Source organism: Zonotrichia leucophrys, chromosome 3 (genome assembly GCF_028769735.1).
Source record: "Zonotrichia leucophrys gambelii isolate GWCS_2022_RI chromosome 3, RI_Zleu_2.0, whole genome shotgun sequence".
NCBI classification, from domain to species: domain Eukaryota; kingdom Metazoa; phylum Chordata; class Aves; order Passeriformes; family Passerellidae; genus Zonotrichia; species Zonotrichia leucophrys.
Genome location: NC_088172.1, coordinates 37,747,885 through 37,761,522, shown reverse-complemented (window position 1 = coordinate 37,761,522; position 13,638 = coordinate 37,747,885). Strand labels below are relative to the sequence as shown.

Below are 13,638 nucleotides of genomic sequence, written 5' to 3'. Positions count from 1 at the left end.
GTATTAACTGTAAATAATTTTTACACAATCTTACAACAGAAAATCTGCCTATTTCTTAGCTTTGTACATACTCTACCCTAACTGAATTTCTTGTGACCTATACCTGAAAAAAACCCCCAACATTACAATCAGGAATAATTACTTATCTGGCATGGTATTCAGGTACTGCCTTTCACAGACCAAATTAACTTCAAGCAGAAAAGGCTATTTGCTCTACAAAATAGTGCAATGCTTTACAGGGTTAACTAAAGATTTTTTTACAGTCTTTTCCCCTATATTCTTCAGCAATAATTAAATATGGGAAACGATTGCAATAGCCTCAGATGCTTCATGTTTATCCCAATTGCAAACAATGTAACAAAAGTAAATAAAAAAACCCCAAAGAACCACATGAACAAATTTGGAGGAAAACTTTCTAAACGTCATCCAAAAATCCTGTACAACATCAGGGAAAGCAATCACTCTCAAGCTGATTGGGGATAACAAACATTTTGCTTGCAAATTATTTTTCAGTGGACTTAGGGCAAAAATATCTGGGAAAATAAATATTGCCAAATATAACTTTTGCAATCAATCTTTTTCTTAGACTTGTGACAAGAACACTAAAACTTTGAACTGAAGAGTTTAGCAGAGATAAATTGAGAGGCAAAATTCATTCAGTGGAAGTTGCACAAGTTTACATTACAGCCTTCAAAACTTTAACAACTAAGAAACCCCACCATTCTTGCAACCACAAGGAACATACGATCTATTGTACAACTTTTCAATAACTTATTTTAATGTCTAGCTACAAATCAGCTACCCCCTAAGAGGAGGAAAAATAGACAATTAACTTGTAAAATAATGGTGCATGAATAAAAAGAGAGACTCTTAAAATGTACTGTTCTGTGAATAGTATTTCAGATATTCAGACAAAAGTGAAAGAATTCAGGAGGTACAGATGTGGCTGTGCCGGCTCAGAGACAAGTAGCCTCTCCTTTTTCCAGTCAGGGAACAGAAGAATGGCAGAGTAAACTTCCATGCACTAAGAATTACACTGAACAGTGCTCCCCATTTCCCATCACTTCTGAAAAAATCTTCCTTGCAGAATAAGAATAAATACAAAAGGAAAAAAACCCACCTGCAAACCACAAATCACTGCATAACACCCAGTTTTGCTAAAGGACCAGTAATGACTGTAACTTTCAATCTCCTAATAAGCAAGCTGTGCGTTCTGTGAGAAACAAACACCAAGAGTTCACGCTGAATTTATAACATGATGTTTCGTAAGCTAAGGGTCAAATTCATCCCAATACATGTACTTCACTGGAATTATACCCTGGACAAAGTTATTTGTCTAGATTTCTTTTATGCTGTTGTTTTTCTTTCTAACATTTGATTTGTATTTCTTTTCCCCAGTATTAGCCTTTGCTCCTGCCAGAACTGTTGGCAGGCAGGAAAAAAAAAAAGAGAAGGAAAAAAAAAGTAGTCGTGATTTACGAAACTGAATTTCCCAGAATAATAATAAAAAAAAAGCGATTAAGATCTAAACAAAGGCTAAAGATGGCTTACGCTTAGCTCTGATGAGGTCCACTACCTCATTACCCACAACTGAAAACTTCTGATGCATTTTGTTTCAAGGGAATCCAAAAGTCCTTGCTGTAAAGCAGGCTGGGGGGTGCAGGGTCCATTCACTCTTTCTGTATCACAACCATTATGTAAGAAGTATAAAACACTGCCTTTATGCTGCCAAATCACAATGACTCTTCTCACATCAAAGGGTTTTTGCCACTAGGGTTTTTTTTTTCTCTGAAATTTATTCAAGGCAAGGGCAGGGAGACAACAATTCATACACGCTAATTACACCTAATTATCTATTCCTTTTTTTCCCCCTTTCCACCAGCTTCGGCCAGTGTTATTTGCTATCTGGGTTTCTCACAACCTCCCCTTGCCCTGTCCATCCAACTCAACAGCAAAGTCTTTGAAGAAAACAGTTGTGGCTTCTTAGAATTTTAACAATATAAGGTTCAACTCAAATTAAATTATTCTATTATTAGTTTTGACACATTTATGTGTTAAATATGAAGGCCTCTTGGTTAATTTGGCAAATTCCTCACATCTCTTCACAACTAGAATTGCTGGTAACACCCTCTCTTGTAGGAGCTTCTCCTCATGCTTTCTTTTCATGATCTAAATGAAATGTTTATTGGATTAAAGTTCTTCTCTGCAGACCTCCACGGTGGCCTGTGACAAAGAGCTTAAAAGCTTTATTAATTGGCTCGGGCTTTTCAGGGGGAGGCAGGACCTCATTTCACATTACATCACAAGCAAACAGAACTGCCACGTGTAATTAGACTAATTTACCCTGATACAGCAGGAATCAACTATTCCATATCTATGATATGCTTTCATTTACTCATTTTAATCAAGGAGCAAACAAACCAAGCAAGAGCTCAGGAAATCCTAACAATTTAAGAAAGGGAGAAGGCAAGAAGCCCAGCACAGAGTTACAGTAGCAACTATTTAATCCTAAAATAAAGTTTTGGTCTGCACCTAAATAAACTGTCTAGTAGGAAGTGCCTAAGACAGATATAAAAGGTAAACAAAGCTTCATCCCTTGAGAACACAGTAAAGAAATAGATACATTATATAATATTGTAACAGTTACATGCTCTGAACTACAGAATTTCAAATAACCCTGCTGTTTAAATTTAACACACACACAGAGGCTTAGAAGGCTGAATGCAGAAGGGATTGGTAGCTTCTAATCTGACACCTTGCTTTCTATATACAACATTTTATTACTTGACAGTCTCACAAATTTATCAAACTAAGACTTCCCAGAAATTATACTGAGGCTCAAAAATACTTGCAGCACAAAATACTTGCAATCATGCTGTATTTCCTATTTTTATTTTTTTTATGTTTAATTAGGTACACTTCACAAAAGATGAGCACTTCTATTACTTGCACAGAGAGAGAACAAGAACAAATGCTCCTTCTACTTAGGAGTTTGCTTGGTTACATACTAAGAAGGGAAACAAAAGGCCCAACATCTTCAGTAATGAAAAAGTCAATTGATAGGCGAAGCCATCACAATATCAAAGGCCTAATCCCTGCAATTCTGACTCAGGTGACAGTTCACAGGGGTCAGAGTGGCTGACACTGACCTCAAAAGCAGGTTTTAACTATTCAACATACTGAAAGCTGCTGGGCTATCACACCATTAGACTGGAACAAACTGACAAATCAATTTCATCAAGGAGATGACTTTTTTGGGAGAGGGGGGAGGAGAGAGGCAGATCCGCCACTCAACAAATCCCTGCATTTCTCACACAGGTGGTTGGACAAAAGCTGACTGCACCATCAAAGACATTTTATATCTACCAAATGCCTTTGTACAAAACTAACTCCCACAATTTCCTTAGAGGCAGCTCTAAATGTTTTTAAAACAAGTATTTTTCACGTTCCCATACTAAGCTATTCAAAACTGAAAATGCTTTTCAATTCCTCAGTTTCTTGCTTTGTAGGAAAGGCTGCACTTTAATTAAAACCACAGCCAGCAACATTCTAAATAAATAATCATGAACTGATTTGAAGAAAGACAGGGAAATACAGCGTATAAATAATGCATTGCTTTCTGTTTGAGAGGAGTGTACAATGCTTACTTACGGTTAAAAGTCATTTTAACCAAACATTATTTAAAACAAATAATTATTTGGTCCCTAATAGCAGAAGGAAAAAAAGAAGGGAAAAAGAGATGCTGAAAGTAAATTCATGTCCTACTGACAATAGGTTTCCAGCTGATTCCTCCCCTTTATGCAGGTAGCCAAAGCCAAAGATTTTTTTCTAAAATTTAGCTTTTTAAAGTTATACTCAGACTATGAAGGGCCCTAAAACTTTTTGACTTTTAGTTAAAATTTAGTGTAGTGCAAATCTATTGCATGAAGAAAACCTGACAAAACACAGAAGTTACATACTTGGTACTTCAGCACAGCTTGACATTTTGAAGCCTCATGCTACACTTCCAGGAAACCTTCGGAAACGCAAGAACTGCTCACTCGAGTTACTGACTCTACACAACAAATTATTTGAGGAGCTTTCCTTCCTGACTTTCAGAGAATGAAACACTGAACTAGCCACTGAATTAGAGTTAGGATTTCAGAACAGTTAAGGGTCGATGTAAATGTCTTCATTAAATGTCTGCCAAAATTAAAATGTTGCCAAAATTACTGCCAAAACAGTAAATTCAAGCATGCTTTTTTCCCTTTTTTTTTTTTTCCCAAGAGCCTCACATAATATCTTACATCAAGTTGTTAAAGGTCAGCACAATGTTGATCTGCTTGGGAGCAGGAAGGCTCTGCAGAGGATCTGGCCAGGCTGAATCCATGGGCCAAGGCCAGTGGTGTGAGCTCCAACAAGGCCAAGTGCTGGGTCCTGCCCTTGCCTCCCAACAACCCAGGCAGCTCCACAGGCTGGGGACAGAATGGCTGGGAAGCTCCACAGCAAAAAAGGACCTGGGATTAACATTTCTTCACCAAAAGGGTTTGTCAAGCATCGGAACAGACTGCCCAAGGAAGCAAGACACCATCCCTGGAGGAAAGACATGCAGACGTGGCACCTGGGGACATGGTTTTGTGATGGACTTGGCAGTGATGGGTTAACACTTGGACTCAATAGTCTTCAAGGTCTTTTCCAATCTTAACAATTCTGTGATTCCAAGACACACAGCTTTATTTGTAAATCAGCTTTAAAACATTTAGAAACTTTGTATATTTCTTTTAGGTAGAGAGTATCAATTTTTAGAGTATTTCTGCTCTCTGCATTTGAACAAAGTAACTGTGAGCAATCAATGGTTTTCTCAAGTACTGTCTTTAAAAAAAAATTCACATAGGAATTCCACACACTTTAAAATGCTCAGCAAGAGATCCTGTGAGATTAAAAGCTCAATTGGAACAGACTGAATCGAATTACAATTATAGAATTAAAAGATTTTTCTTCCTAAAAATTTTTCTTCTTTTCTCTGTAAAGCTCTATCTTTGTAAAATTTCATAGATTGAAGAAGCACTCTTATCTATTGCAGAAACTAAACTCTTTCATAAGGAATACAGCGTCCCAAAGAATCATAGCCACAACAATGAACTGATGAATTCAGAGTTTTCCCCTGTTTATAAAGCTTTGAGTTAGAGGATTAAGAATCACCGAAAAAATACACCTTAAACTATTTAATATTTCAAAAGAAGAGAACACTGGGATAAGATCAGAATTGAACTGGGAGCACATACAGGGCAAAAAAAGCTGCCAGTGCTGTTACTGACCTGCCCAATGACACAGACTTGGGGCTTTTATGTGGCTACCAGCTGTAGGACCTGAAGTTTTCATGTGGCTCTAAAAATTGGAACTTTTCAGTTGCAACCTCACACAACAATCACTTGTCCCAGCAATTTACCACCTAGAAAGACAACATGGACAAACTCTGGAAGATAACTGTATCTTCTCTAGACTGCTATCTCACTCTTTTGCTTATTCCCCAGAAACAGCTTTACAGTTATCTTTGTAAAAAACAGAACTCAAACACAGATATTGGAATTACATAGACTGTAGAAAATAAAAACAAAATTGAGGATGAACACGGGTAACTCTAGATCTGAGGAAGAAACCATTACTTTTGATCATTTGAAGACAAGAAAAGATATTTGTGTAACAGTTACCCAGGTATCTAGAAAGTATGTGTTCCACTGACAAAAATGAAAAGAGCCTGAAATCTATTTCAAGTGAAGCATTTTTTCACAGAAATATACTGCCAATAGTTTCCATTCATTCTGCCTTCCCAAGAACATTTAAAGAAATTTGAAACTCCTGTGCTGAGCTACTTGAACTACTTTAAGTGCTCAAGTCTTATTTTAAGATATATGATCATAAAAGTTAATTACTGAAAAGAACAAACAAAACCAACCCACCTATTCACTCACACTAAACCCCAAATAAAAGCCCTCTGGGAGGCTCTGAGCCCAGGGAAAACTAAGCCAGGAGTTAGTCCCAGCTGTCAAAGCCAGTACCAGGTGACAGGTCAGATGAGACTGACAGACACACATGGCTTGGATTGAGGGAAAGGTTGAGAAGACAGTAAATCAAATATTTGCAAGCAACCAATGCAGTGTTTTCCTTCATATTTTCACAAAAATCCCAGAAGAAATCACATTTACATTTCCTAGTCACAGAATTATGCACATCTGAGGCAGAAGCTACTTTATCCATTCACACCAAAGTCATCACACAGATTCTACACATTGGGGAGGCCTAAATCTGCATTGCTCAAACCACCAAAGCCAGAGAATCAATGTTCTATCCACACCTTTGTAATGTAAAGGTCAATGGTTAAAATCGTACTCTAGAATACATTCCAGTGTGGTTTTTAAATGCTAACTTCTGCTATATTGAATTAAAAATGAAAATTTCAGTATTTTTTATTGATAATTTTAATGTCATGCCCTTATCCTTCCACTTCCCAACCAGGGTCAGAGAAGTATTTTGTGAATAAGCTTTCTCTGATCCAGCTTTTGGTCATTATGCCTTTGGGAAAGAATATTGTTACACTGGTAATATTTATTAAAGTGACATTGAAAGCACATATATTTAGAGCAGTGTAAAAACACAAAGGTGCTGGGAAAAAGAACAAGGACAGGAAATCCAGTATTTGCCCTTGTGGATTACGTTAACATTTGCTTCTCCCTTCATTCATTATGATGATAATATTCATCTGCCTCTTGTCTGGGTTGTGCTACTTGTTTCTTTTTGCACTACTCCATTCTTTAGACTAAGCCACCTTTACTGCTTCTCTCAGCATTCCATCTATTTCCTACTAAAAAATTTTTATTACCTTCCCAGTCCTGATGAGGTGCTCTGATGCATAAACTACATTTCACATTTTTTAAATTCAGCTAGCTAAAAAGACAGAAAAGGACACTATAAATAAGCATATATGATAAGTATTCCAAAAGCCTGATGATCACTGAAATGAAAGAGTCTTATGTTTATCAGGGAGAAAACTAGGAGTCAACAAAGAAAGACATATAGAAAAGAATGATCTCCATGGTTGCTGCATTTCAAAAAACAAATGCATATGAAACGGCTTCTATGCTTGAAAATACTCTATGATTGGGAGCTCTCATCCTATGCAGACAGCTACAAAATAAACCCTTTTCAACAATTTGTAATGGAAGTGGTTGTTAATTTGTTTTTATGGTCCTTACTTCTCTAAAGCCATCCAGGTAAGAACCAGGTAACGTCCCTGACTTCATACACAGCCGTTCTGAGATGCACCAGAGTGCCATAATCATGTCAATGGCATATTAACTTTTAAACCTGATAATTGTAAAAATGTCAACATTAGATGGGATTTTCAAAGGTTCTTAGGCAATTAAGCAATCTTATAATTCTGAGAGGGCCCACTGAAACTGCTAGGCATTGTCAGCTGCTTTACTGCTGACCATCTGAGCAGAAACATCCAGTCAATGCATCAATTCAGCAATTCCAAATCTCCTATCAAAAAGCCAAACCTACCTAAACTCAACCTTACAGTTCTTTTATCCTAGATAACAATATTATTTAACATTATTTATGTGTTTATTCTAGCAATACTTCTGTGAAGTAGGGAGACGCTGATATTTCCATTTTATATGTCATGTCAATCCAGAGCAGGATAAGAGACCTGTATGTTAGCCCCCAATAACATAACAATACAATTGTAGCTTAGGAATAAAAAATATCTGCAACTTGTCCACAACTTTTAAGTGTCATTTCAGCTTGTATTCTTTTTAACAGCAAAATAAGCACCAATTGTGTTATTCACAGAGGAAGGATCCTCCATTTTTAAATTTAAATGAAGCTATTATAGTTTTTGACCTCCCACAATACAACATGCAGACTGAAGGAAGCTTGCTGCAGAGCCACTGCTTCTTGAACATTATGTGAAGCCTCACAAACAGCCATTGAAAAAAAAACCTACTTACACACGAGAAAGACCCAGAAACAAGGTAATTGAGAAGTACAGAACAAACCCGACTTTCCTTACATCAAAGTAACTGCAAGCTGTTCTAACATTATAAATGTAAGATACCCACAAGTACAACACAGTATAAATATTAGAGGGACACTATGTTACACAGCATACCTGCACCAGCAGGAAAATCTTATCCAAAAAAACCACTTTCTGTTGTCTTAGTCAAAAAAGATAATTTTTTGTCATGTTAAAAAAGTCCAGCTTTAAAAACATGTTAATTCCAAAAGGAAAAAGTCCCTTCTTGCCTTACTTTCAATTAGTTTTGTTCAAAAGAGCTAAAGCAGATATATATAATGTGGAAACTTGCACTAAAGCAATCCTCTACAAATCTTCTACAAATTAATTAATAAAGCAGGCAAAACTGAAAAGCATTAAACAAGTGGCTCTCCTTACCTTCAGCACAGCAATGAATGGTACAAAATTAGCCCTCTGAAGACCATTTTTATAGAGATCTGAAAGAAAGGAAATCAGTACCATTTTGCTACTTAGTCTTAATAACATCAGCTTGTCTTCTAGTCTAGCAAATAAAACTCAGTGTTGCTGGAGACAGGAGGAGGAACAAAAGGCAGAAAAGGAGAGCTAAAATCCATTTCTCTTCTTTTACTATACAAAAATTCAAAACACTCTTAAGGTAGAATGGAACATCCCTAGAAATGTGAAAACAGCAGGAAGCAAAAAATGACTTAGATCTCTAATGACATAAAAGTAATTCTAGAAGAAGATATTAGAGCAGTATCTGTTTTAAAGTAAGGGTTTAAAAAATATTTGTAATACTGGGTATACATTGGTATAGATTGCAAGGCCAAACTATGCAACTGCTAAACCCAAGTATTTGGCAGAGGGCAAAAACCCCACACAAACTAAAATTATACAATTTGTCTTTACTAAGTTAGCATCATTCTTATTTGATGTTCTGTGATATGCTTTATCTTCTAGCAATTCTGCCAGGTACACTTCCTCCTCAAAAGCAAGAAAAAGGATCACCCTTAAGTCCAAAAACCTGAAAATTAAATTAATATGCAAACTTAGGCAAAGTTGCTAAAAATACAACTGAATAAAGAAAAAAATAGTATATTATGTAACAAAATGCAGAACTGCATCATCAAACAAAATACAAATTAACAAAAACTGCAAAGCAGCACTTTTCATCTTACTTATCTCTATACATTTATACAACATAAACGTTTCTTCTCTGGAAATTAACCAACTGCCCAACAAGTTCATAACAGAATAACTTCTTTGAAAACACAATAATTTAAAACTGCATGAAGATCTGCTCTGTTTCATTAATATTCAGAAGCCTTATAAAAAGGCAGCTTAGCACCTATAGCTGACAAAAGAATGAATAAAGAGAATACAGACAGCTGGCAGAGATATCACCAAAATTTCACACAAAGCACATGCCAGGTTATGATTATCCTTTATATTCCCCATAAGGCCTTAAGGCCACAGCTACACTAAAGCTTTTATACTTTACCAACACCTCACAGTGGACAGAAGATGCTGCATCTATGAGACACCAACAGGCCAACAAAATTGGATATGTATGTGGAAACATTTAGAAAAATTAGCAGTAAAGATAATTCCATTACCCTAATTACTAAAAAAGTTCTAGGAAACCATGCATCATGCTCATTCCCAACTCAGCAAATCAGGATGATCATACGTTTGTTAAAATATATAGCAATCAACTGCATATTTACTTGCAAAAATTAGTGAACATGTAACAGTAATGTAAGACAGCTACTCCCATTAGTTCTCCTAGCTAATAGGACTGTGAGCTGTGTATTATGTCTCTGTTTCATGAGATCAGAAAAATAAACAGTAATTTTGGAAATGCTGTTCTTGTCATTCTCTGGGGTACTTAATATAGGTGGATGTATTTCAGGTTGATACAGTGACTTAATGTATATGAAAAACACCCATACAACCATAAAGGTCACAAAATGACATCTTGATTTAAAGCACTGGCTACAATCCTCAGGTTATGGTAAAAAATTCTCCTGAACTTTAAAGAGTAGTTATTAAAAACAACCCAAGGATGGCTCTCAAGTGAGTAAAGCACCAGCATTCAGTCTATCTGTAATCAACACAACTACAGCAGTTACAATTCCATCTTTTTTGTGCAGAAAAGGAAAATAAGCCAATGGGAAATAATTTTCTTCCCTAATAAAAACATCTGGGTGGGTTTTTTTTGTTGTTTTGGGGTGTTGTTTTTGTTGTTTTTTGTTTTTTGCCAAGATAAAGTTCATTGTAGAATTGCCCAGCATTAGTGATTGTCTTTTACTCAATTAATTTGGGTAGGAAAATTAATGGTTGTTACAGTTAACAATTAAGGTAACCCTTCAGTATTTGAAATTGATCAATCTGAAATGTCATAAAAGTTTATGCATTATGCTAACTACTAATACTCTATAACACAAACATTTCTCTCCTTCACAAAAAATTACAGTTACTGAATGGTTAAAACCCATACAGATTTGGGAACTATGTAGAAGGATCTACTTAGCTAATCACTAGAAAGGACTAGTCACTGTAAAAAAGAGGTAGAAATGGAAAGAGCTCTCCACTTAATTCTCTCAGACCAGCTTGTAAGAAAGTAAAAATGGCATCTTGGTAAGTGGCCCTCCTTCAAGCTAGTGGACCACATCTGCAAGTTTCTGAGTTAGAAATTGGGAAGCCATGTGATATCATTCCCCTTCTTTGGCAGGATCTGATCTTTTCCTATCCTTAAACACATTCAGAACAGGCAATATTTTACCCCTCTTCAACTGCCCTGTGCCCAAACACCCTCTCACTGGTTTGGATAGAGCAGAGGAGATCAGAAAACACAGGAGGTTTTGAGAGTGATGGAGGAAAGAACACTGAGTTCAAGATACAGGAAGGGTAAGATTAAGTGAAAAACCTTTCCTTCTTTAAGAACAAGAAAAACTAGGGGACAAGCTGGAGTATCTCTGATTCTTGCAGTCAATAGAGTTCCTTAGAACTGAACACTGTATGATACAAATACAACTGTTTTGTAAGATACTGAGATTCACTGGATTTGGGTAACAGTGGTAGAATGTTTGTTTTTACCTTCTGGTGGCCTGTTAGATGTTGCCACAACGACAACCCCGTTTTGGAAGAGATTTTCAAAAAGCTGCTTCAGAATCATGGCATCAGCAATGTCAGTGACCTGAGAAGACAACACATTTGTTATATCTTGCTTTCAGCTTCTGCTGCAATAGATCTGCAAGTGGCTTTGTAGCTAGGAAAATGCTTGTTAGTGAAAGCCGTGGAAAAAGATTCTAATTATTGCTTGGTGAGAAAAATATAAAAGGGATAATTAATAAGCAGTGAATGTACCACAGTCTTTCAAAACTTGCCCACTCTTTATTGCAGAACTCCACCATTTCTTTACCAATTGCTAAATGATTCCATGTTGACTTCTATTATGAAACTACAGGTGGGAGACACAGAAAACAGACCTAAACATTTAAGAGCCTACTTAATTAGGAACAACATGAAAAAAAACAGAAGATAAAAAGAGATACACACCGGCTATTTTACATTTCTATTACCTTTGAGGCAAAGGTTTGCAGAGGTGAATTTAAAATGGTCATGGGACTTCAGAAAATAAAGACAAGTAGCCAACTATACATAATCAGCTGCTGTTGAAAATAGAATGATATGACATAGATACTATTGTGTGATTGTTGCAAAAAACAATTCAACAGATGGCCCATCACAAAAATAAGCAATTTCATTGTTCTTTTTAAGTGCCTTCTATTACTGTCCATGAATAATCAAAAGGCAGGCAGTCACTTTCAGCACAGTCAGCCTCTTCTAACCTTCAGGCACAAAACACGAATGAAAAATAAAAATGGGTAGAACAAGAGATACTGGGGAGGGGTAAGGAGAAAAAATGACTACAAGATAAGCCATTAAGTAAAATTTCTTTAAGCATCTTAATTTTAGCTTAACAAATTTGCTTTATAGTACCACGAAATAAAAGGATACAGGAACAATGCTGTAAAGAAATGCATCAAGTTTTTCTGAAAAACCAGCAATTCATATTTTACAGGAGTTCACCACCTTAATACATAATCCATCTTTGTGACAATTACACTTCATTTTCCTGCAGACCCTGTGGTTATTATAAAGACACTTGTTGCATTTTGGCTTGCCAAAACAGACCACAGTTCTGAGGAAATAAACCAGTGGTGGCATGCTGGGAATTATACCCATTACACAAGAGATTGAGAGAATGTTGAGCTTTCAGCACCTTAGATGTGTATGTTGTGATATCAACACATGTGCCATCACAGAAAGTTCTACCCAGCATAATGTTTTCTTCTACTCCACACCCCTCCACCCCTCATAATGCTTCCAAAAGTAATTTCTAAATTACTTTTCAGTGCAGAAAAAAAAGAAAGGTAATACTACACTAGAAACTTAGGCAAAAGACTTAGGTTTCATTTCTGGCAGCTAGTTTTGAAGCAGTAACATTCTTAATGAACGACACATAAACACTAGCTTTCTTCTTCCAAAGATTTTTTCTATTTTGCTCTATTAATGCCTTAATATAGATTCTTTTCCTTTATAAAAAACAAACTTTTACATAATTACACACGCTTCAGGTTTGCATCTCTCTGCTCCCTAAGAGCTGATATTAAAAAAAATAGTAATTCACTATCATACCTTAAGTTTTACACATTTGCTTATGTTTCACTTAGCAATAATTTATTTCTACCGGATACTAAAATTTAGTAATTTCTCCCATTCCTAAGAACACAAGACACATAAGGAATCACTACAGATGTGCATCTTAGGGGTAGCTGAATTTCTTGTACCACAAAGCACACCTAAAAGCCAAATTTAAAAATTCTCTTATAGAAATAATTTTATTACAAACCTTTTTGTTTAATAGTACTACAAAGCATGCTGCCTTTAGCAAGCAGGGAATGATAGGGTAATAATGCTCACATAAAAATCCCAATAGCATTCTCCTATTAATGAGAACTGGTTTTTGATGCAGAATTCTAAGCTCCATTACAAAAAAAAGAAAACACAAAAAATCCCCCAATAATACACAATAACACACAAAAAACCAAACCAACAAACAAAAAAAACCCCCGACAAACCTCTTGAAAGTTCTGTCAAAAAGCAAGAGCCATTTTGAGGAGCAGGATGCAAATGTGAGCTCTTTTTATCTAATACATTTTAGAAAAGATAGAAAATTTCTACAAGGTAAAGCAGGTAGAAGACAATAACTAAGGAATTGTAAGTTCTCATGTTTTTTTACTGTATCCAACATTTATTGCAACTGATAACAAAAGCAAAGTCTACAAATTACCAATAAGGAGAGCCTGCTAGAGGAGAGAATGGAGAAATTTCATTAGCATTTAAGAGAAAAAAGGAAAAAAAAGCGAAGACACTAGACTAATAGTTAATTTACATGTTTAAGTGCCTGAGACTCAGTCAGCCACTGATTGGTACAGTTCCACGTAATGAATGACAAACATAAGCATGTATTATCAGCAATTAGTATTAGCACAAAAATAAGAGCCTAATTTTTATTAGAGGCTTTTAATAGAATGTAGGTTAGTAAAAACTCC

The 13,638-nt window shown here is 35.9% G+C and overlaps 1 protein-coding gene across 2 annotated transcripts in view; it reads right to left on the bottom strand.

Annotated features, from left to right (window-relative positions):
* The window catches only part of AFG1L (AFG1 like ATPase), a 64,382-nt gene that overhangs the window by 31,896 nt on the left and 18,848 nt on the right, over nt 1–13,638 (bottom strand). For both annotated transcript variants that reach the window (XM_064707840.1, XM_064707839.1), the window contains exons 6-7: nt 11,117–11,216; nt 8,435–8,493 (exon numbers count right to left, since the gene is read on the bottom strand). In XM_064707840.1, the coding sequence (XP_064563910.1) occupies nt 8,435–8,493; nt 11,117–11,216 (159 nt within the window). The remainder of the gene's footprint in view (nt 1–8,434; nt 8,494–11,116; nt 11,217–13,638) is intronic.